Genomic DNA, 19687 nt, shown 5'->3' on the forward strand with positions numbered 1-19687 from the left:
TGGAAGTTGAGGGGGTGCCCATCAATTGGGGAATGGCTGGACAAGTTGTGGTATATGAATACAATGGAATACTATTGTGCTGTAAGAAATGATGAGCAGGAAGAGTTCAGAGAAACCTGGAGGGTCTTACGTGAGCTGATGATGAGTGAGATGAGCAGAACCAGAAGAACATTGTACACAGTATCATCAACATTGAGTGTTGACCTACTGTGATGGACTATATTCTTCTCACCAATGCAATGGTACAGAAGAGTTCCAGGGAACATGATAGAAGAGGATCTCCAAATCCAAGAAAAAAAAAAGAAAGAAAGAACTGTGGAGTATAGATGCTGATTGAACCATATTATTTCTTTTGTTTTGGGTGCTGTTGGTTTTTTTTTTTCTTTCTATTTTGAGGTTTTGCATCACTGCTCTGATTCTTTCTCTTGTAACAGGATTAATGCAGAAATAGGATTAATGTTATTATGTGTATATATGTGTGTGTGTATATATATATATATCTATATGTATATGTATAGAGATATATAGATATAACCTATATCAGATTACCTGCTGTCTAGGGGAGGGGGGGAGGGAGGGGTGGGAGGGAGAAAAATCTGAAATTGTAAAGCATGTATAAACAAAAGTTGAGAACTAAAAAAATAAATAAATTAAATTAAATTAAAAAAAAAAAGAAAACAAATGTTGAAAACTATCTTTACATGTAACTGGAAAATAATAAAATACTTTTATGATTAAAAAATCATGCAGTAAGCAGTTCTAATTGCACTGTCTGTATATGTGTGTTTATGTTCATTTCCAGAAAATTTTCAGGAAAAGTACTGACCACTCAATAAATTTATTTCTATTTTCTTGTTTGGAATGATAATTGTATGTGGGGAGCTCCCAGTGTGGAAAGTCCTTCCACAGAGCCTATGAGCAATGTGTCTGTTTTTCAGCATTAGAATATTTAAGCATTTGTGTCTTGTCCCTGGTCAAACACCCACTATATTCTCAGAGCCAAGACTCACACCCAGGTTTCCTGACCCAAGGTGAGTCTTATATACACTCCACATTGCCTCTTTTATTAGATCCCTCCAAGCAATGATTATTCCTTTTCAAAGTAGAGGTCAAATATTTTGCCCATAGCACTAATTTCATTAGAGATATTTCCTGAACCAGTACATAAATTACTGAACTGTTATGATCAACAGAATGTAGGCCAAGCACATCATTTACTTCAAATGTGGCTGGCCTAAAGTTATGGCTACTGGAAGATGCCTTTTCAGAATTCACTCTGGAGACGAAGAGACTTCAATCATTTACTTCCATCCACCGTACATTTGTAAAAGTCTTGCTGTCCATTTTATCAATGAAGAGACAGCCTTGCAAGTGGTCCATCTCATGCTGTATAATTCGGGCAAGCCACCCACTGGCCTGCCATACCACAGATTCTCCATTTTCATTCAACCCTGCAATGGAATTGATTGTACTGGTAAAAAACCAATGTCATTCTGCATCTCCCATGCTCCTGCCCATCCTTAAGGTTCTCCCACATTCTCCTTGCTGACTAAATAAGTGGCAATTTAAAGAAAGGAATGCAGAAAAAGGAGTTCCCAGTCCCCCTAGAGGAGCTGCTGCAATTCTCCTCACCTAGTATTCAGTCCTATTTCCATCTCTGATAGCTCAGGTTCTTGGACTCACAGCAGAGTGGGGGGATGGAAAAGCTACCTGCCTGTCACTGCCAAAGCAACTCTTTCCTTTCACTCTTCCTCCTCCTTCAGCTTACCTATGTCTACTTAGCTACCAACACCCCAACATTTTGAACTTATGGCAAGGGTATTAGCCAGCTTAGAACCGTATAAATGCTATAGAATATATATATATATAGAGAGAGAGAGAGAGAATATATATACACACACACACTATATATATATATATATATATATATATATATATATATATATATAATGAAGGGAAATGCTTCTGACCCACTGAATAGTTTATTCAAGATAAGTCCAAGACTTCATCCTATCCAATGTCCTTTTGTCTGACCTGAGATTTTTTTTCCATGTGTGAGCTGTACCCCATTAATCCAAGAACACAAAGATTGTATTCAGTTGGGAAGACAGCACATACAGATGATGGGTCATTAAGGACACACAAAAGGGAGCCAGTTGAGCTGCACAATGCCCTGGGGGAAATTCTGGTTTAACCCCCTAACCCACAGGGCATCTCCTGACTCAGGCAAGGATTCCACCAACCTCCTTTTTAATCTGGGACAGGAAAGGTCCCATTTGACCTTTCCAGCCACTATTTTACAGATGAGGAAACTGAAGTAGAATTTAAGTGACTTGAGGCAGCTAGGTGGTGAAGTGGATAGAGCACTGGCCCTGGAGTCAGGAGGACCTGAGTTTAAATCCGGCCTCAGACACTTGACACTTACTAGCTGTGTGACCCTGGGCAAGTCACTTAACCCCAACTGCCTCCCCCCCACCAAAGTTTTACCTGTTAGAATAGTTTACCTGTTAGAGCTACAGTTCAGGGAAAATTTTGTGATCAAACAAGAAATAGAGACCATTACAGGATGTAAAATGAATCATTTTGATTACATTAAATTAAAAACAAAATCAATACAGCCAACATTTAAAGTAGAAAATTAGGACAAAAATTTTACAGCAAGTTTCTCTAATAAGTTCTTCGTTTCTCAAATATATAGAGAACTGAATCAAATTTATAAAAATACAAGTCACCGGGCAGCTAGGATAGAGCACCGGCCCTGGAGTCAGGAGTACCTGAGTTCAGATCCGGCCTTGGACACTTAACACTTACTAGCTGTGTGACCCTGGGCAAGTCACTTGACCCCAATTGCCTCACTTAAAAAAAAATACAAGTCACTGCCCAATTGACAAAGGGTCAAAGGCATGAACAAGCAGTTTTCAGACAAAGAAATCAAAGCAAAGAGTCATATGGAAAAATGTTCTAAAACACTATTGGGGACAGCTAGGTGGCGCAGTGGATAGAGCACCGGCCCTGGATTCAGGAGGACCTGAGTTCAAATTTGGCCTCAGACACTTAAAAATTACCAGCTGTGTGACCTTGGGCAAGTCACTTAACCCAATTGCCTCACCAAAAAAACCCAAAAAAACAAAAACACTATTGATTAGAAAAATGCAACCCCACACATATCAGATTGGCTGATATGACAGAAAAAAAGATGCATTATTGGTGGAGTTGTGAATTGATCCAACCATTCTGGTGAGCAATCTGGAACGATGCCCAAAGGGCTATAAAACTGTGCATACCTTTTGACCCAGCAATACCACTACCAGGTCTGTATCCCAAAGAAATCTTTTAAAAAAGGGGAAAGGAGGGGGGCAGCTAGGTGGTGCAGTGAATAAAGCACCAGCCCTGGATTCAGGAGTACCTGAGTTCAAATCCGGCCTCAGACACTTGACACTTACTAGCTATGTGACCCTGGACAAGTCACTTAACCCCAACTGCCTCACTTTAAAAAAAAGGGGGGGGGGAGGAAAAGGACCTATATGTACAAGAATATTTATAGCTGCTCTTTTTGTAGCAGCAAAGGACTGGAAGTTAAGGGAATGCCATGCAGATAGTAAGGAAGTCTCTAAACCAATGAAACCAGCCTCCTAGTCCTTCAATGTGGCATTTTGTCTCTAATCTTGGGGCTTTGAAGAGACTGCCCGCCATTACTGGAATGAGGTCCCCCTCCCCACTTCCTCCAATTATTTACTCTGCACAGACATTTGCATCTAACTACTGGTACCTGTCTAATTTAACTTTGTCTCTCTGGACCACGGCTGAGCACAGAGCCAAGTGAGGAGGTTTCTTAAACAGATGTCCCAAAAGTCTTTTTTTTTTTTTTTTGTGAGGCAATTGGGGTTAAGTGACTTGCTCAGGGTCACACAGCTAGTGTTAAGTGTCTGAAGCCGAATTTGAACTCAGGTCCTCCTGACTCCAGGGCTGGTGCTTTATCCACTGCGCCACCTAGCTGCCCCCCAAAAGTCTTAACAAAAGGCTGCACCAAGTATAATTTTGGTCCCCTGCTTGTCCACAACTGGCCTTGGGCTTTTCTAGGATTGTGGGTGTTCACTGGCTGTCCTTCATGCCTGGATCACTCTCCCTGCTCACCTCTAACTCCGGGCTTCCTCCAAGCATGAGCTAAAGTCTCACCCCCTGCCAGAAGCTTTTCCCAGTCCCCTTGATAAGTGTGCCTTCCCTTCAAGACCAACCCCCAAATCGTTCAGTCTGTATCTTGTCTGTACATAGTTGTTTCCATTAGACTGGGAACTCTTCGGTGACACTCTTTTTTTGTCTTTCTCAGAACCTAGGACAGTGCCTAGCACTCAGTAGATACTTAATAGTTGCTCCTCTCCTTTCTTCCTCCATACCTCTCAGTATCCTCATTGCCCAGCACACAGTAGGCGCCTAATGGATGCTCCTCTCCTTTCTTCTTTCCACTTTTCTCTTATGCCTCATTACCCCGCACCCAGTAGGCGTTTAATGGATGCTCCTCTCCTTTCTTCCCCCTTTTCTCTGCAACCTCGGCGCCCAACACCCAGTAGGCGCCTAATGGATGCTCCCTTCCTTTCCTCCTCCACACTACCCTTGGTACGACCCCTGCACCCCGCAGCCCAGCCCGCACCTTCGATCTGCACGGCCCGGCAGCGAGGGACGCAGGCCACGAAGCCCGCCACGCTGAGGCAGCCCTCCGGGAAGGAGTCGAGACCGGCGTCGAGCACGCGCATGCGCGGGTTGACGAACACGCGTAGCGGGCAGGGGGCCATGCGGCGGGCCTGGCGCACGGCCAGGGGGTAGCTGTCGAGCAGGCGCTCAGGGAACTCCACGGCGAGCACCTGGAGCGGAACCCCGAGCTGCGGCGCACTCAGCCCCACGGCGCCCTGCGCGCGCATCACGCGCACCAGGCGCGCTATCAGCGCCTGCGCCTCGGGCTCCGCCAGCCGTGCGGGGTCCACGGGCGCCGCCACGGCGCGGAGCGCCGGCTCGCCCACCTGGCATACGTGTTTGTACGGTGGCTCGGGAGGCCGCAGCAGCCAGCGCCGCACGGCACGGGCCCATGGCCGGCGAAGTGCAGGCGAGCCCGCCACCCACGGCCCCGTGCCGCCACAGCCCCGCGCCAGAGCTAGCAGCTTCTCCCACGGCCGACCCATAGCCATCGAAACGCCGGCTAGCCGGGCAAGTCACTTCCGCTTCCGCCGCCAGGGATGCTGGGAAGTGTAGTTCTCAACCGCCTTCCGGGCTTCTTGGCTTGGAAGACCTAGGTGCGGGTTGGCTGTTGGGAGAATTTGGAGTCCTGAGTTAGGATTCTGAAACCTGGCATTTGTGTACTTGCATTTTATTTTTTACCTTAGTTATTTTCAACATTCTTGTTATTTTAAATTTTAAGTTACAAACCCCTCCTGTCGCTCCCACCTTTCGAGAAGGTAAGCAACATGGTATCAATTATACATGTTAAGTCAGGCAAAACAATTCTATATTAGCCATGTGCCCTCCTCACCCCCCCCCAAAAGAAAAAAGTATGAAAAGAAAGTGAAAAGCCCTAGGTGGCCAGTTGTGGACAAGCAGGGGACCAAAATTATACTTGGTGCAGCCTTTTGTTAAGACTTTGGGGACACCTGTTTAAGAAGCCTCCTCGCTTGGCTCTGTGCTCAGCCGTGGTCCAGAGAGACAGAGTTAAATTTGAGACTGTCCTTCCTCCTACATGTCTCACTTCCTAAGTGGGGAAGCAACATATAGACAGGTACCAGTAGTTAGATGCAAATGTCTGTGCAGAGTAAATACAGTGTAATGGAGGAAGTGGGGAGGGGGACCTCATTCCAGTAATGGCAGGCAGTCTCTTCAAAGCCCCAAGATTAGAGACAAAATGCCACATTGAAGGACTAGGAGGCTGGTTTGATTGGTTTAGAGACTTCATGTCAGATTTGAACTCAGGTCCTCCTGACTCCAGGGCAAGTGCTCTATCCACTGCACCACCTAGCTGCCCCCAGAGCAGATATTTGTACAAGATTCTCCTGCTTCTGTTCACTTCCCTTTGCATTAGGTCATATATCTTACTAGATTTTTCTGAAACCATCCTGCTCAGTTTCTTATACAACAATAGTAATTCGTCACAGTGTATATGACAATTTGTTCAGCCATTCCCCAGTGGAAGGACATCTCAACTTCCAATTCATTGTCACCACAAAAAGAGCTACTATAAATGTTTGTATAAATAGGTCTTTTTCTCTTTTTGGGATGTCTTAACTCAGATCTTCTTAATCCAAGTTCAGTGCTCTATCCACTATGATGTACCTGTTTTTCCATATGCCCTCTAGCATGTCATTTTCCTTTCCTGTCAGGTTACCCAGTCTGATGGGTGTGAGATGGTACCTGTTTTGTTTCTCTAATTATTCATGATTTAGAGCAATTTTTCATGACTATTGATAGCTTTGATTTCTTCTGAAAATTGCCTGTTCATATCCCTTAACCATTTATCTATTGGGAAATGGCTTTTGTTTTTCTCAATTTGGCTCAGTTATCTGTATATTTGAGAAATGAGACCTTTATCAGAGAAACTAGCTGTGAATTTTTTCCCACTTTTCTGCTTTCCTTCTAATTTTGGCTGCATTGGTGATTGTTTATGTTTTGTTTTTTAAAGGTATTTAATAACAACATTTAAATATAATTGGTTTCTTTTATAGTCCTATGCATCTTTTGGGGGGGGTGGCGGGGGCAGTGGGGGTTAAGTGACTTGCCCAGGGCCACACAGCTAGTAAGTGTCAAGTGTTTGAGGTAACATTTGAACTCAGGTCCTCCTGAATCCTGGGCCAGTGCTCTATCCACTGCGCCACCTAGCTGCCCCTCCTATGCATCTTTTTTTTATTCATTTAAAATATTCTGCCTGACAGGATGGGGTGTCTTATGTCTGGGGCCAGAATTGGGCTTGGGGCCTCCTGGGTCCGGGGCTGGTGCATTGTCTACTGTTCCACCTAACTAACTCATGATGACATCTTTAAAATAGGGTTGAAGTGTAGGAAAAATAGACTGGGGGAGGGGGAAGGGGAGAGATGGTCTGGGGAGAGGTTGTTCACATGAAGGAAACAAGAAAAAAGTTTATGGAGGAGAGGGGAAGAGGGGGAAGGAATTGGGGAGCGAGTGAACCTTAATATCATCAGAATTGGCTCAAAGAAGGACTAACATACATACTCAAGGAGGTATAGTAATATATTTTTGCCCTGAGGGAGGGGAGGGAGATAAAGGGGGAAGGGGAAGGAGGGAATTGCAATTGGGGGAGAGAGCAGTAAAAAGCAAAATACTTTCAAGGAAGGTAAAGATGTTCTGCATAACTGCACAAGTATGACATACTGAATTGCTTGATTTCATTGGGAGGGTTGAGGAGGGAGGGAGGAAGAAAATTTGGAACACAGAATTAGCTCAAAGACCCTAAACTCATGAGAGTGGGCTCATGGAGGGAATAACATTCACACCCAGTTGGGAGGAGTAATCTATTTAACCCTACAGGAACGTATGGGGGGAAGAGGAAAAGGAAGGGTGAAAAAAACGGAGTGCAGAGTAGGGGAGGAGACAGTCAGAAGTAAAACACTTTTGAGGAGGAATAGGTTAAAAGATAGAAAACAGAGTAAATAGCATGGGAAGGGAATAGGATGGAGGGAAATAATTATGATGATTGATTATAATGGCAAAACGTATGGTACCTACTTGGCTGGGCTAATATGAAGAAAATTCTTTGTCAAGTTTAAGGTACTTTATTCAGGTTATGATGAACAGGATACTATCAGAAAAACCTGGAAAGACCTACATGAACTGAAGCAGAGTGAAATGTAGTGTATACAAAATAACAGCAATAGTGTAAGATGATCTGCTGGGAAGCATGTGGTTATTTTCAGCAAGGCAATGATCCAATATAACCCTGAAGGACTTATGAAAATGGCAACCCATCTACAGAGAAAGAACTGATAGGATCTGAAAATAGATGGAAACACATTTAAAAAAATTTTTTTTCCTCTTTGACAATTCCTCAATCTGAAGTATTGGGGTTTTTTTGGACTGTTTTCTCTCACAACCTACATAATGTGAGAATGTTTTCCATGACTACTCATGTATAACATCTTTTGAAATGCTTGAGTTCTAGTGGAATGGAGGAGGAAGAGAAGTTTGAACACAAATTTGGTGGGGGGGGGGTTGGTTTTTTTGCAGGGCAATGAGGGTTAAGTGACTTGCCCAGGGTCACCCAGCTAGTTAAGTGTCAAGTGTCTGAGGCTGGATTTGAACTCAGGTACTCCTGAATCCAGGGCCAGTGCTTTATCCACTACTCCACCTAGCTGCCCCAGAACACAAATTTTTTAAAAATTGATGTTAAAATTTGTTTTTACATATATTTTGAAAAATAAAATTCTGTTCAATAAATTAAAAAAAATAAAATATTCTGCCTGCCAAACAGAGCCAGGACACTCATTAAGAAAGTTAACAATCCTTGATCCAGCACTTCCTCCTGCTTTTACAAGGTTATTCATGTAAGAGAAGAGTAGCTAGGAGTCCTAGTGGACAGGGGGCAGAGCTTACAGTCAAAAAGGCCCAAGTCAGAATCTGGCCTCAAGACATTTACTAGCTGAAGTGCCCCAGTGTAAGTCAGGAACCTTTCCTCAGGTGTAAAATGAGAAAAGTAACACCACCTATCTTATAGGGTTATTGTGAAGATTAAATAGTATTTTAAATGACATATGTAAAGCACTTTGCAAACCTTTAAGCACTATATTGATGTTAACTATGTGAGGGCCAAAATTTGATATACGGAGCATTATTTGGGTGACTCGCCTTAATATTGAGATCCCAAAAATATGAGGGACCTTTTAGGTTCACCCTCCCCTCTAAACTGCCCTTTTTAGATATTTCTCCCAGGCCAATAAGAAAGGAGCCTCTAAGCTTTAGTTCACAAAAGGATTAGATTTTATTACTTGGGAATTAATTAAACAACAAAGGTGAAACTAATAAAAATCAAAGATAAGGAAATAGGAAAATAGAAACACAGAGAAATACTCTTAACTCTAAACTTAACCTATGCACTCCCCAGACTGTTTCTAATTAAGCTAGTTCAAAGGAATTTAGGGTTTTCCTTAATTAACTCACCAATACCTAGAAATCTACAGTTGCTCATGCTACCTGGAAAAGCTGCTGCCCAAGACAGAGCAAACATGCACCACCACTGCAAGGGGAGAAAAAGAAGAGACCACCAGACCACTAGCGTTCTGGAAGTCCTCTCCGCCTCCCTTCAGGGAGCATTCAATCTTTTCTCCCCCCAAAAGAGGAGGTCCTTCAAAAACTGCCTATGGAGAGTTCTCCTTCTGACCTCAGTAGCATACATAACCTCAGAGTGGGCCAGGTCTGTTTTCAAATCCAAACTGTCACTCCATGACATTTCAAACACACATGTATTCCTCCTCAGAGACTGTCTCAGAAGAAAGGCCACATGCTTCTTAGGGATAAATTAAATCCTAAGGAGCCAATGTAGTTAGGCCATGTCACTGTTAACACACCTTCTTCCTACAGAATCCCTGCATGTAACAGGCCCATCCAGATTTTAGATAAAAGGGTTCAAGTTGTAGGATGGGGTCAGACAGGGCTTGGAGACAGTACTGGGTCTTGTAGATGTGTATCCAGTCAAGAAACTATGGACTCCAGCAGGCACAGGGCACAGGTCTGAAACTGTACAGATGTTTGAGGAGCAGGCACTAGCTACCCCCTTGCATTAGGTTCCAGTTGCAGGAGGTTCAGATATCAAAGGGTCCTCCAGGGCACTTTCTTCTTCTGTATTTACTAGGGAAGCTTCAGGAGCAGATGCGTGACTCGGTTCCTGTTCTGTAAATTCTACATCTGGAGCTATGATCTCTTGTTCCATTTCTTTCTCATCCAATAGGAAGACTGCTTCTCTCTTTGGCAAGATACAAGCCAAGGACTCCTGGATGACTTGGATATTGACATGTCCAAGGTTTCCAAATTTAGAGAGCTGAGTGGGTGGAACACCTGGTTCAAAAGGTGAGGGAGGTGAAAAAAGCAAGGGAAAAAAAAAGAGAAGAGGCAAATTACAAAGAGTAACAAAAAGGATATCTGTCAACAGAGAAGCAGTAAGATATAGGATTAACATCTTTAGAGACACACCAGCCCTGACTGCCTGGATGACTTTTCAACCCCAACATCCTCTGACACTGACAATGCTCCAGCCCCAGTATTTCCCTCTTCCAACCGGAAGGTTCCCTCTCGGAATCTGCACTGGAGGAAGTGCCCATGTCAGTCATGCTCTTGTCAAACCTGGACCAGCCCACGATTCATCAGATGATTTTCCCACCTTCTCCTGATCCCTACCACACCACTGTTTCTCCATTAAAATGTAAACTTTTCAAGGACAGGGACTGTCTTTGTAGTTATATTTATAGTCTTAGCACAATAGCTAGCATGTGGTAGGAGTTTAATAAATGCTCACTCATTCTATCAGCCTATATGGTTATCATAGAAAACACTGCAATGAGAATTCAAGAATGACCACTGGGCTACAAATGAGGGACAACTCTGGCAGAACTATCCAGCTAAGGTAAATCACTAGTCAATGAGCATTCCCATGGAACAACTGAAGTGATTATGAGGGAAAAGTGAGCCGTGAGATGCTGGTCTTTCAAATGCTGGTGGATGCTTGCTTTCCTGTCACTCTCAGCACAGATAGATCCTATTTTTCAGATAAGAACACATGGAATAAACAAAAACAAACAGGTCAAGTATCGAAAAGGACTGTTCTCAGTGTCCTACCCAGAATCTGTGCTATCTGGGTTGGTGGGAAGAGGACTTGGAGACAACGATTTAGGTAAGGGACCAAATCTTCCAGGAAAACAGTGCAGAACTGGACAAAGAGCTCTTGTTCCCGGCTACTGAAGGCTGCCTCTTCTGCCCGGTGAAAGGCCAATATTATTTTTGTTACCTAAAAAAAAAAACAACAACAAAACAACCCAAAGCTGTCTTTAGTCACATGAGGTACATTCTCCAAATACTCCCAAGCCCCAAGCTGCTTGCTACATGCAACACAACAGCCAAGCTTTTAGATAATATTAAATGTCAATGAAATCAATACCAATGCAGATAACATGGCAAATGTCTCATTTCCAACATGAGAATAAGCCCAAACTCTAATGGACACAAAAAAAGGAAGCAAAGAAGGAAACCTGTTTCCTTCTGAGTTTTGTTCTTTGAGGTAACAGCAAGTCTGGAAGTCTCAGGGGAGAAGAGACATCCCATCTCCTCTCCCCTTGACAACCATGGTCAAGTTTCCACCTATCTGAGACAAACACCAGCCAAGCTCTAAGTCTTATACACTGTAGCCTAGAGAAAAGCTTATTTTTGGCCATAATTCACTACCCCAGGTCTGGCTCTATTCTCTGAAATGGTTACTCACACTCTGAGAACAAAGGGAAAAACCAACCAACACTGAAGCAAGAAGGTAAGTACAGTCCCAGAAAAGTATGTATGAAAAAGAAAAGAATGCTGGGAAACAGTACCACCATAATAACAAAATTAGTATTCAACCAGGAATCAGTATGACAGTTTAGAAACCTTCCTTAGTCCGCACATCTGGCCAGTAGCTAGAGCTTCTCAACTAGGATCTCGCCCATGATTACTCTATAAAGCCATACCTACAAATAAAATATGGCAGAAAGAGGATGTCAAGGGGGGAGAGGGAGGGAGAGACTTGCTAAACATTCTAACTCATCCCTAAAAAGAAGCGGTCTACTATGATTCTTGGCATTTCCCCACCTTGCCAAGGGCATCCTCTAAAGAAGCAGTCACATCTTGAGCCAGAGCCACAGGACAACAGAGACGCAAATCATTGAATGCAACCAGAATGTTGTTGAGGAAACAAGCCAGGGGTGGAAAGTCCAGAAGTCCCATGGGAGGCTGCAAGGTTCCAGGCTGAGTCACAGGAATGGCAGTAGGAATTGCACTCCGCAGGGCAGCAGGAGCAGAGATAAGCGTATAGGAATTCATTTCATCCTGAAACTTCTCCACACCTTCTTGAACTGCTTTCTTGAAAGTATTCAAAGCAACTTGCTGGAACACAGATGCAAGCTGGCCCCGAAAATCAGCCCCTACCCGGCTGAAGGAAAGCCCAAAGTACATGCACTGGCCTAGTAGGGAGTCCAGGCGGCCACCAGTCCCACGCTGAAGGTCACTCTCCAACACCTGCAAGAACTGTGAGACCTTCTGCAACACCCAGCCATGAAAGATGGCACTCTCATTCACTGAGGGCTCACCAGAAGCTGGTGGCAGCAACGGGTCCTCGTCGGAGAATATGGCACGGTACTGTGTAATGATATCAAAAAGGTGGATACGACACGCCTCAATGGTCTTAGTGATATGAATGTAAGGATCCTCAGTAGGAATGGAGGTCAGGATGGAACGGAGCCATGCATCTCGGGCCTGTAAGAACTTAATTCGCAACTCAGCCTCTGTGAAAATGTCCATTCGACGAAGATAGCCAATAACTCGGAGACAGGCAGGGAGCTGGATATTGGTTCGAAGCTGTTGGATCAACTGGCTGAGCATCAATTGCATAGATTGACGGACTTCATTAACAATACCCTGCAAGTTGTAGCAGGAGTGGTTAGTGGAAGAATGACGAGAGTTATATTTTAAAAGATTGGACATCTGTGATTTCATTCTTATGGGGAACTCCAATTAAAAACCTTTTTCTAACAACAAAGATTGGGACCTACTCTGCAAATTATAGTGTTAGAGGATGGCCTAGGAGCACAGAGATGTTAAGTGAGTTGCTTAGGGGTAACAAGGCTGGCTCTCTATCCATTACACTGCCTCTCACATACAAAGCATGATTATGCCAAAGGAGGGAAGAGGTTTTCGAATCTATTTTATCAGACTTCTTTACCTGGCATTCAAAGGTTTCCACAACCTGGCACCACCCCATCTTTTGATCATTCACAAGGTCTTTGTTCCAGCCAAATCAGAAAATGCTTTGCTACCTGAACAAAAGAGGTATACTCATTCACCTGAGCCTTAGTTCAGGTGGCTTTCTATGCCTAAAATGTAGTTACACCTGCACTTGGATGCTTTGAAACTTTGAAACTCAAGTCCAATGCCACTTCCTTCACAAAGCCTTCCGATCTCCCAGGTTGATTACAATCTTGTCCCTCAGACCTGATAAAGCCCCTTGTTTTATAATTCCCTAATGATGTATCTTGTAACATTGTCTATTAGAGCAGCCTTACTGGTGTTTTACCTGAGCACCTCGAGGGTAGAGTTTGTCTTAATTAAACTTTGTATCTGACCCAGGACCTAATAGTACTTTGCAAGCTGCCAACACTTGTATGTTTATTCATTTATTCCTATGCTTCACAGAATTATGAAGCTAAGTTTTCTGAAGAGCTATTTTGCAGACTGCCAGCAACGCTGTTTCATGCTCCAAATTATTCCTTACAATAACACATAAGTACAATATATAATACGGTAAACACACTGAGAGGTTTGCATCTAATATTTCTATGCATAATTAGGTAGTAAGGAAAGAATATCAGAGAATTGGCTCCCACTCCATCAAGTTTAAGACAACAGTGATACCTGGATAACAGGGATAGTAGAATATTTTCTTTCCAGTCGGCGCACATAGGCTGCCAGCTCAAGAGCCTCCTCATAGTAGCTATTTCGGACACAGGTATCCATTAACTGAGGGATCTCCAAGATTTCCAAGATCTCTGTGTGCCGGTTCAGGGTCAGGGTATTCATGTGGCGGTTGGAACCAATCTCTTCCGCATCCTTCACAAAGTTCCTATTGCAAATCAAGGGAAGAACACATGAATGCAGAATTTCAACTAGTTAATCAAGTGGGTTTCCAATTTTCAGGACAAAGAGCCAGAAATTTTCTATTCACAACCAACAGAAGAGCTAGCAACAAGCCGAAGAAAAAGGCCTGCCTGTTGGAATCTGGCCGACTAAAATACAAATCACCACCGACAACCAGCCTAAGCCTCCTTGTCTGTAAAACAGCTAAGCATCCTAGTACTACCTCCCTCAAAGACCGGCGGCAAAGACAATGCTAATTCAGCCTTAAAGGGATATAGAAACTCCAGCCATTATCACAACCTTCATCACAGCTTCGGTCTGAGTCACTGCAATAAACAATGTTTCTCAAATCCAGCTGAAACAAAGCTCAACCCATTCACGCATTCATTTCCTCCTATTGATAGAGTTTAGGACTGGAAGGTGGCCAGGGATCATCTAGTCCCAATCCCCACATTTTACAGATGAGGAAACAGGAGGCTCAGAGCTGTTTAGGGTCTTGTTCGTGCAGGGGGATTTATAACCATTTAGTACGGACTTTTATAAGTAAGGAATGCCGGCATTTACGCTGCGCTTTACAAGCATGATTTCATTCGATGCTCACAACCACCCTGGGAGGCGCAGACCCAGGGTTCCCCCCTCCCCCCCAACCCCGCGGGCCCCCTCCGCGGGGCCCGCACCGGCAGCTCTGCTGGAAGCTGGGCAGACGGCCCAGCAGGCGGCTCAGGGAGGCCTCCACGTCCCCGAAGAGGCGGTGGATGCGCTCGGTGCACTCGGCGCCGCGGATGAAGGTCTTGTAGTTGGCGAAGGCCAAGTCTCGCGTCTGCTGCAGCAACTGCGCCCGCTCTTCCGCCAGCCGCTCGGGCTCCCGCCGCAGCCGCTCCAGGCCCGAGCCGCTCAGCTCGCGCAGGTAGCGCCCCACGTCGGGCCGCTCGCGCCACTGACCCTCCGGGAACCGGTCTCGGAACAGCGAGGCCAGGAGCCCCTCATCCTCCACCTCGCCCAGCGCCGCGGCCGCCCCCGCGGTCGCCCCGCCAGCCACCGCAGCGGCCATGTTGGCGCTTCCAGGTTCTCCGCCCAACCCCTGTGGAAATGCTGAGGAGTTTTCCGTCGCTTAGGGACGAGCGTTCCTTCCGGAAGGCTCTATGGTTCCTTCGTAGAGTTTGGGGCGCATCTAGGGAAGTCCTCCCAGACTCTATGATACGTGCGAAAAGTCGTCCCTGGGAATCTCGGAAAAGGAGGGAGGAGCTAGGTGAGCGGCTAATGAAAATGTGGGCGGGGAAGAGAAGTTACTTCCGTTTCCGGTGGGCCAGAGCGTGCGTGTCCGCAGTTGGTTTATTGCAAAATGCGGCCCCTGACGGAAGAGGAGACCCGCACCTTGTTCCAGAAGCTCTCTAAATAGTAAGGACTGGGGGAAAAAGGGGGAGCGGGGCAGGGCTTTGGGGGGACCTGGGAGGGCAGGTCGGGACCGGGCCGAGGATTGGCGGAGGGGACACGTGGGCTCGGAGCGCGTGGAGTCGGGAAGCCCCGAGAGCCAGGCCTGCCTCGGCCCCCTCCTCAGCCGGCTGCCCCCCCCCTCCCCCGGGCAGGCGCTGGGCCTCAGTTTCCGCATCTGCAGATTAAATTGTAAGCCCGGAGAGGACAGGGGCGGCCTTTTGTCCTTTGTATCCTCAGTGACGACACGGTGCCTGGCGCACACAGTAGGCTTTTTAAAAAGTAGGCTCTTAATTAATGTTGCTTGATTGGTAGATTGACAGTAAAATGTGAGGGAGTTCAGGTGGGGGAGACACCGGGGTGCACCGTTGAGCTGGGAAACAGGGAGATCTGGCTTGGAACCCTAACTCAAGCGTTGACTGTGCAAGCAAGTGTTTGCAAACGCAGGCCATTTATGGGCCTCAAGGGGAGCCTGACCCAATGGTCCCTTCTGGTCCTAAGCCTATGGGCCTATGAATTGAGCTTCCTTTGGTGTTTACAGTATTGGAGAAAATATTCAGTTGCTTGTGGACCGACCCGATGGCACCTACTGTTTCCGGCTCCATAAAGACAGAGTCTACTATGTCAGGTGAGTGTTCCTGGAAGAAGATTTGGGCTGGAGCTGGTGGGTGGGCATTTGGGAGATTGAGGACCTGACAGCACCGGGGTACGCCGCCTATACTTGCCTCCATTTCCCGTCAGTGAGAAGATTCTTAAGCTGGCCGTCAATATCTCCCGGGAGAATCTGGTGTCTCTGGGGACCTGCTTTGGGAAATTCACCAAGACCCAGAAGTTCAGATTGCACATCACTGCCCTGGATTACCTGGCACCCTATGCAAAGGTAGGCAACTGTTTCAGTGTTGAGGGGATTGTTTTCAGCTGTACGCAAGAGGTCTTAAATGTTGAGGATTAAACCACATGAGTGGACCCGGCCATTCCCATTGTACTGGGAAGTGCTTTGATCTCCAGACCTGGATATGAATCTCAGTCCTCTTTAAGCTATAAAATGCCAGGGTTGGAGTTGGTGATCTTTGTTGTAATTGTAAAATTCAAATTATATTGGAGGACGGGAAAAGATAGCTTTTGGTGCAGAACTGGTAGTTGATTAGCGCTTGATTAATTATTAAAAGAGTTTTTTAGTTAATCACTGAAACTAATATCTTTGGATCAGATTTGAATTAAATATTGTAGGCCTTAAGCATTAGAGTTTGTAAGAGCTTATGAAGGGGGGGGGGTGGGCAGCTAGGTGGTGCAGTGGATAGAGCACCGGCCCTGGAGTCAGGAGTACCTGAGTTCAAATCCGCCTCGACACTTAACACACACACTTACTAGCTGTGTGACCTTGGGCAAGTCACTTAACCCCAATTGTCTCACTTTAAAAAAAAAAAGAGCTTATGAACCCAAATCTTTGGCGGGGAGGGTTTGAGGCATTTGGGGTTAAGTGACTTGCCCAGGGTCACACAGCTAGTAAGGGTTAAGTGTCCTTTGGATTTGAACTCGGGTCCTCCTGACTCCAGGGCTGGGGCTCTATCCACTGCACCACCTAGCAGCCCTGAACCCAAATCTTAAGGCTATAAGCTGGTCATGTCTTCTGGGGGAGATGAGGAAGATAGAGGGAGATTCAGATTCAGACTAGTCAGGAGATGTTTTTCCTCTCACTGGGGGTCCCTCTGGTATGGGGGGGGGGGGCGCTGTCTGTCATGGGACTTTCCAGAGGATGTTGACTGTATTTTGCCTGTTGTCCAGCTCCAGAGATCCTTCTTGCCAGTCAGTATGTTGTCAGCCCACCCTTCACCTTTGATATAGACCAACCACAGTCTTAATTTAGTTTGCTGCACTGGACCTTATGTAACCACTAAACTGTATAAAAAGCTGTTCTGATTGTAAGGTGCCTCTTTGGTCACTGGGAGGTCACTGACCTCTGTTGGGCTAGACTTGCTAGTAAATAGATTATGCTCAAACCTTTGTTCCTCAAAGGCTCTTCATACTTACTTCCATTGTCTTAATGGGATCAGAAGAATTTTACTCCTTGGGTATTCAAATGGAGTGAGCATTGTTTAGTGGACATATTACAAGGTTTTGAGAAGTTGTTACCTTTTGGGGCCTCATAACTAATTCTCATTACTAATCCCTGTGAAACAGGAAGAAATTAACAATTTGTAGGGACTTTCATTTCCTCCTTCATTGTACTCTACTCATCTTTCATTTTAAAATTCCATCAAGAGAAAAATAACTTGAGAGCTACCAATTGGTTCAACTATTGGGATGTAAGCATAAGTACTGATTTTTATATCTCATTTAGATGAATATTCTTTCTTGTAGCATAAAGTCTGGGTGAAACCTGGAGCAGAGCAGTCATTCTTATATGGGAACCATGTGTTAAAGTCTGGCCTGGGTCGAATCACAGAAAATACTAATCAGTATCAGGGACTGGTGGTGTACTCCATGGCAGATGTCCCTTTGGTGAGTAGAAGTAGTAGATGCATTCATTCTTTTTTTTTTTTTTTTTGTGGGGCAATAGGGTTAAGTGACTTGCCCAGGGCCACACAGCTAGTAAGTGTCAGGTGTCTTAGGCTGGATTTGAACTCAGGACCTTCTGAATCCAGGGCTGGTGCTTTATCCACTGCACCACCTAGCTGCCCCAACATTCATTCTTTTTAAAGGAAAAAAATACATAGCCTTTATGCATCCAAAAATAATTTAGGAGTTTTGTTTTATGGCACTAGATAAAGTTTTCATGTAAGACAAAGGAAACACCAACATTTGGGAACTAATTTCTACCCAAGTATTCCTGTAATGCTTCCTTGTGACATAGAGGTGACCTGAGTTCTCAAAAACTATGCCAGAAGCATCATTTTTGGCAGATTTTGCTTAGAATGACTCCAGATATGGCCCCACCCACAAACTCTCTGAGGACTCGCTATGTTTTAAGTTCAGAGGGCTCATTAACAACTGGGCAACCAGTTGGGGTGGGATTGGGGGCTTTTTGGTCAGAATAATTCGTAAAACCACTAAAGGTAGAGGGTTGTGTTGGGGAGTATACTTTTTAGAGAGTATACCCCACATTAATAAAATCACTAGTACAAGAAACGTGGAAGATGAACGGCTATGGTCAGAACTTCGTGAATCATTGTCCTTTCTGTTGAATCTCCAGGGTTTTGGCGTGGCAGCCAAGTCCACACAGGACTGCAGGAAGGTGGACCCAATGGCAATTGTTGTGTTTCACCAAGCTGACATTGGGGAATATGTGCGCCATGAAGACACACTGATTTAATTCATCTTACTGACTTGTGACCAAGATTTTTTTGTTGTGGGAGCAGCTGAAGTACAAATCCACCCTTTTACTGACTTTTGACTGTGGATATACTTGGTCTTCTGTTCGCCATCATCACTACTGCAGGGGCACCTGGGCATAGTGAGTCAAACACCGGACTTGGAAATTGGAAGACTGGCGTTTGGATCTAGCACACAGCATAGTGCCTGGCACATAGTAGGTGCTTAATAAACCTTGAGTGGTTAAGCTCATCTCAGACACTGGGTGATGCTGGGCAGATTACTTCATGGATTCACCTACTTCCCAGGGTTGTTGTGAGGATCCAGTGAGATAATGTACTTAAAGCAAAAGTGGGCTAGAAATACGAACTATCATTGTACACAACTGCAGGGGGAAGGCTTTTTTCGCAAAAAAGTTATGCAGTTTGAACCTTTTTGGTTTAATAATATTGATTAAATTTAATACCATGTTATAAGTAATGAAGTCACTTTTTGCTCCTTGGTATTGGTCCTGATATTGTTTAGAACTGAGGACAATTATAGCTGTTCTTATAGCTCTTATCTAAGCCTATGGTTCTTGAATACGTAACTATTCTTATTTAAATTCAATGGCATAGGATAAAACAGGTGCTTTGTGTTAACCTAAGTTTTATGTGCACTACACAGGTGAAGTAAGGGCATCATACTGAGAAAGGTGAGCTTGCAGAATTCACTTTTTGTTTGTTTTCTGATGTTGTTCCTACAGTATCTGACTGATCCTTTTTTAATATGGAAATGGTAACCCCTACTAATAAGTTTTCTGAGGTTGTTGAAACTGGATGTGATTTCACTTTCAAATCGATGTGTTATTGACAAGGGAAATAGGCTGAGAAAGATACTTGTCCAGCGGACTTCTTTGAAACAAAGGGCCAACCTGTTGAGGAATCCTAACTTCTGGTTTGGTTTGGTTTGTTGTTTTTTTCTTTTAGAATGCCTAGGACAATAGCTACGTTAAAAAAAAACCTCTTTGCCAATCCTTTACTAAGTTGAACATAGGCTCTGAAATTAATAATTCATATCCACTCATCTCTCCCCTTCATCCAAA

General features: G+C 44.7%; 2 protein-coding genes across 4 annotated transcripts; one reads left to right on the forward strand and one right to left on the reverse strand.

The window, feature by feature from the left end:
• Nucleotides 1–1043: 1043 nt before the first annotated feature.
• COG8 (component of oligomeric golgi complex 8) lies at nucleotides 1044–15016 on the reverse strand. Of its 3 annotated transcripts, XM_043981690.1 has the most exons (6): nucleotides 14538–15016; nucleotides 13639–13846; nucleotides 11821–12645; nucleotides 10822–10990; nucleotides 9868–10044; nucleotides 1044–1451 (listed from the first exon to the last, which is right to left on the reverse strand). In XM_043981690.1, exons 1-6 carry the CDS (start codon nucleotides 14909–14911, stop codon nucleotides 1294–1296), a joined length of 1911 nt encoding a protein of 636 aa, XP_043837625.1. In that variant the 5' UTR covers nucleotides 14912–15016; the 3' UTR covers nucleotides 1044–1293. The 3 variants fall into 3 exon arrangements, with proteins under 3 accessions (XP_043837625.1, XP_043837624.1, XP_043837623.1); XM_043981688.1 differs by lacking the exon at nucleotides 1044–1451 and having other exon boundaries at nucleotides 9018–10044; nucleotides 14538–14999; XM_043981689.1 differs by lacking the exons at nucleotides 9868–10044; nucleotides 10822–10990; nucleotides 11821–12645; nucleotides 13639–13846; nucleotides 14538–15016 and adding an exon at nucleotides 4649–5181.
• A 30-nt stretch (nucleotides 15017–15046) lies between these two features.
• Nucleotides 15047–19076, forward strand: NIP7 (nucleolar pre-rRNA processing protein NIP7). The gene is made up of 5 exons (XM_043981693.1): nucleotides 15047–15258; nucleotides 15833–15919; nucleotides 16033–16171; nucleotides 17653–17793; nucleotides 18485–19076. The coding sequence occupies exons 1-5, from the start codon at nucleotides 15203–15205 to the stop codon at nucleotides 18602–18604; spliced, it is 543 nt and encodes a 180-aa protein (XP_043837628.1). The 5' UTR covers nucleotides 15047–15202; the 3' UTR covers nucleotides 18605–19076.
• Nucleotides 19077–19687: the final 611 nt, after the last annotated feature.

This window comes from Dromiciops gliroides, chromosome 2, assembly GCF_019393635.1.
Source record: "Dromiciops gliroides isolate mDroGli1 chromosome 2, mDroGli1.pri, whole genome shotgun sequence".
Classification (NCBI taxonomy): domain Eukaryota; kingdom Metazoa; phylum Chordata; class Mammalia; order Microbiotheria; family Microbiotheriidae; genus Dromiciops; species Dromiciops gliroides.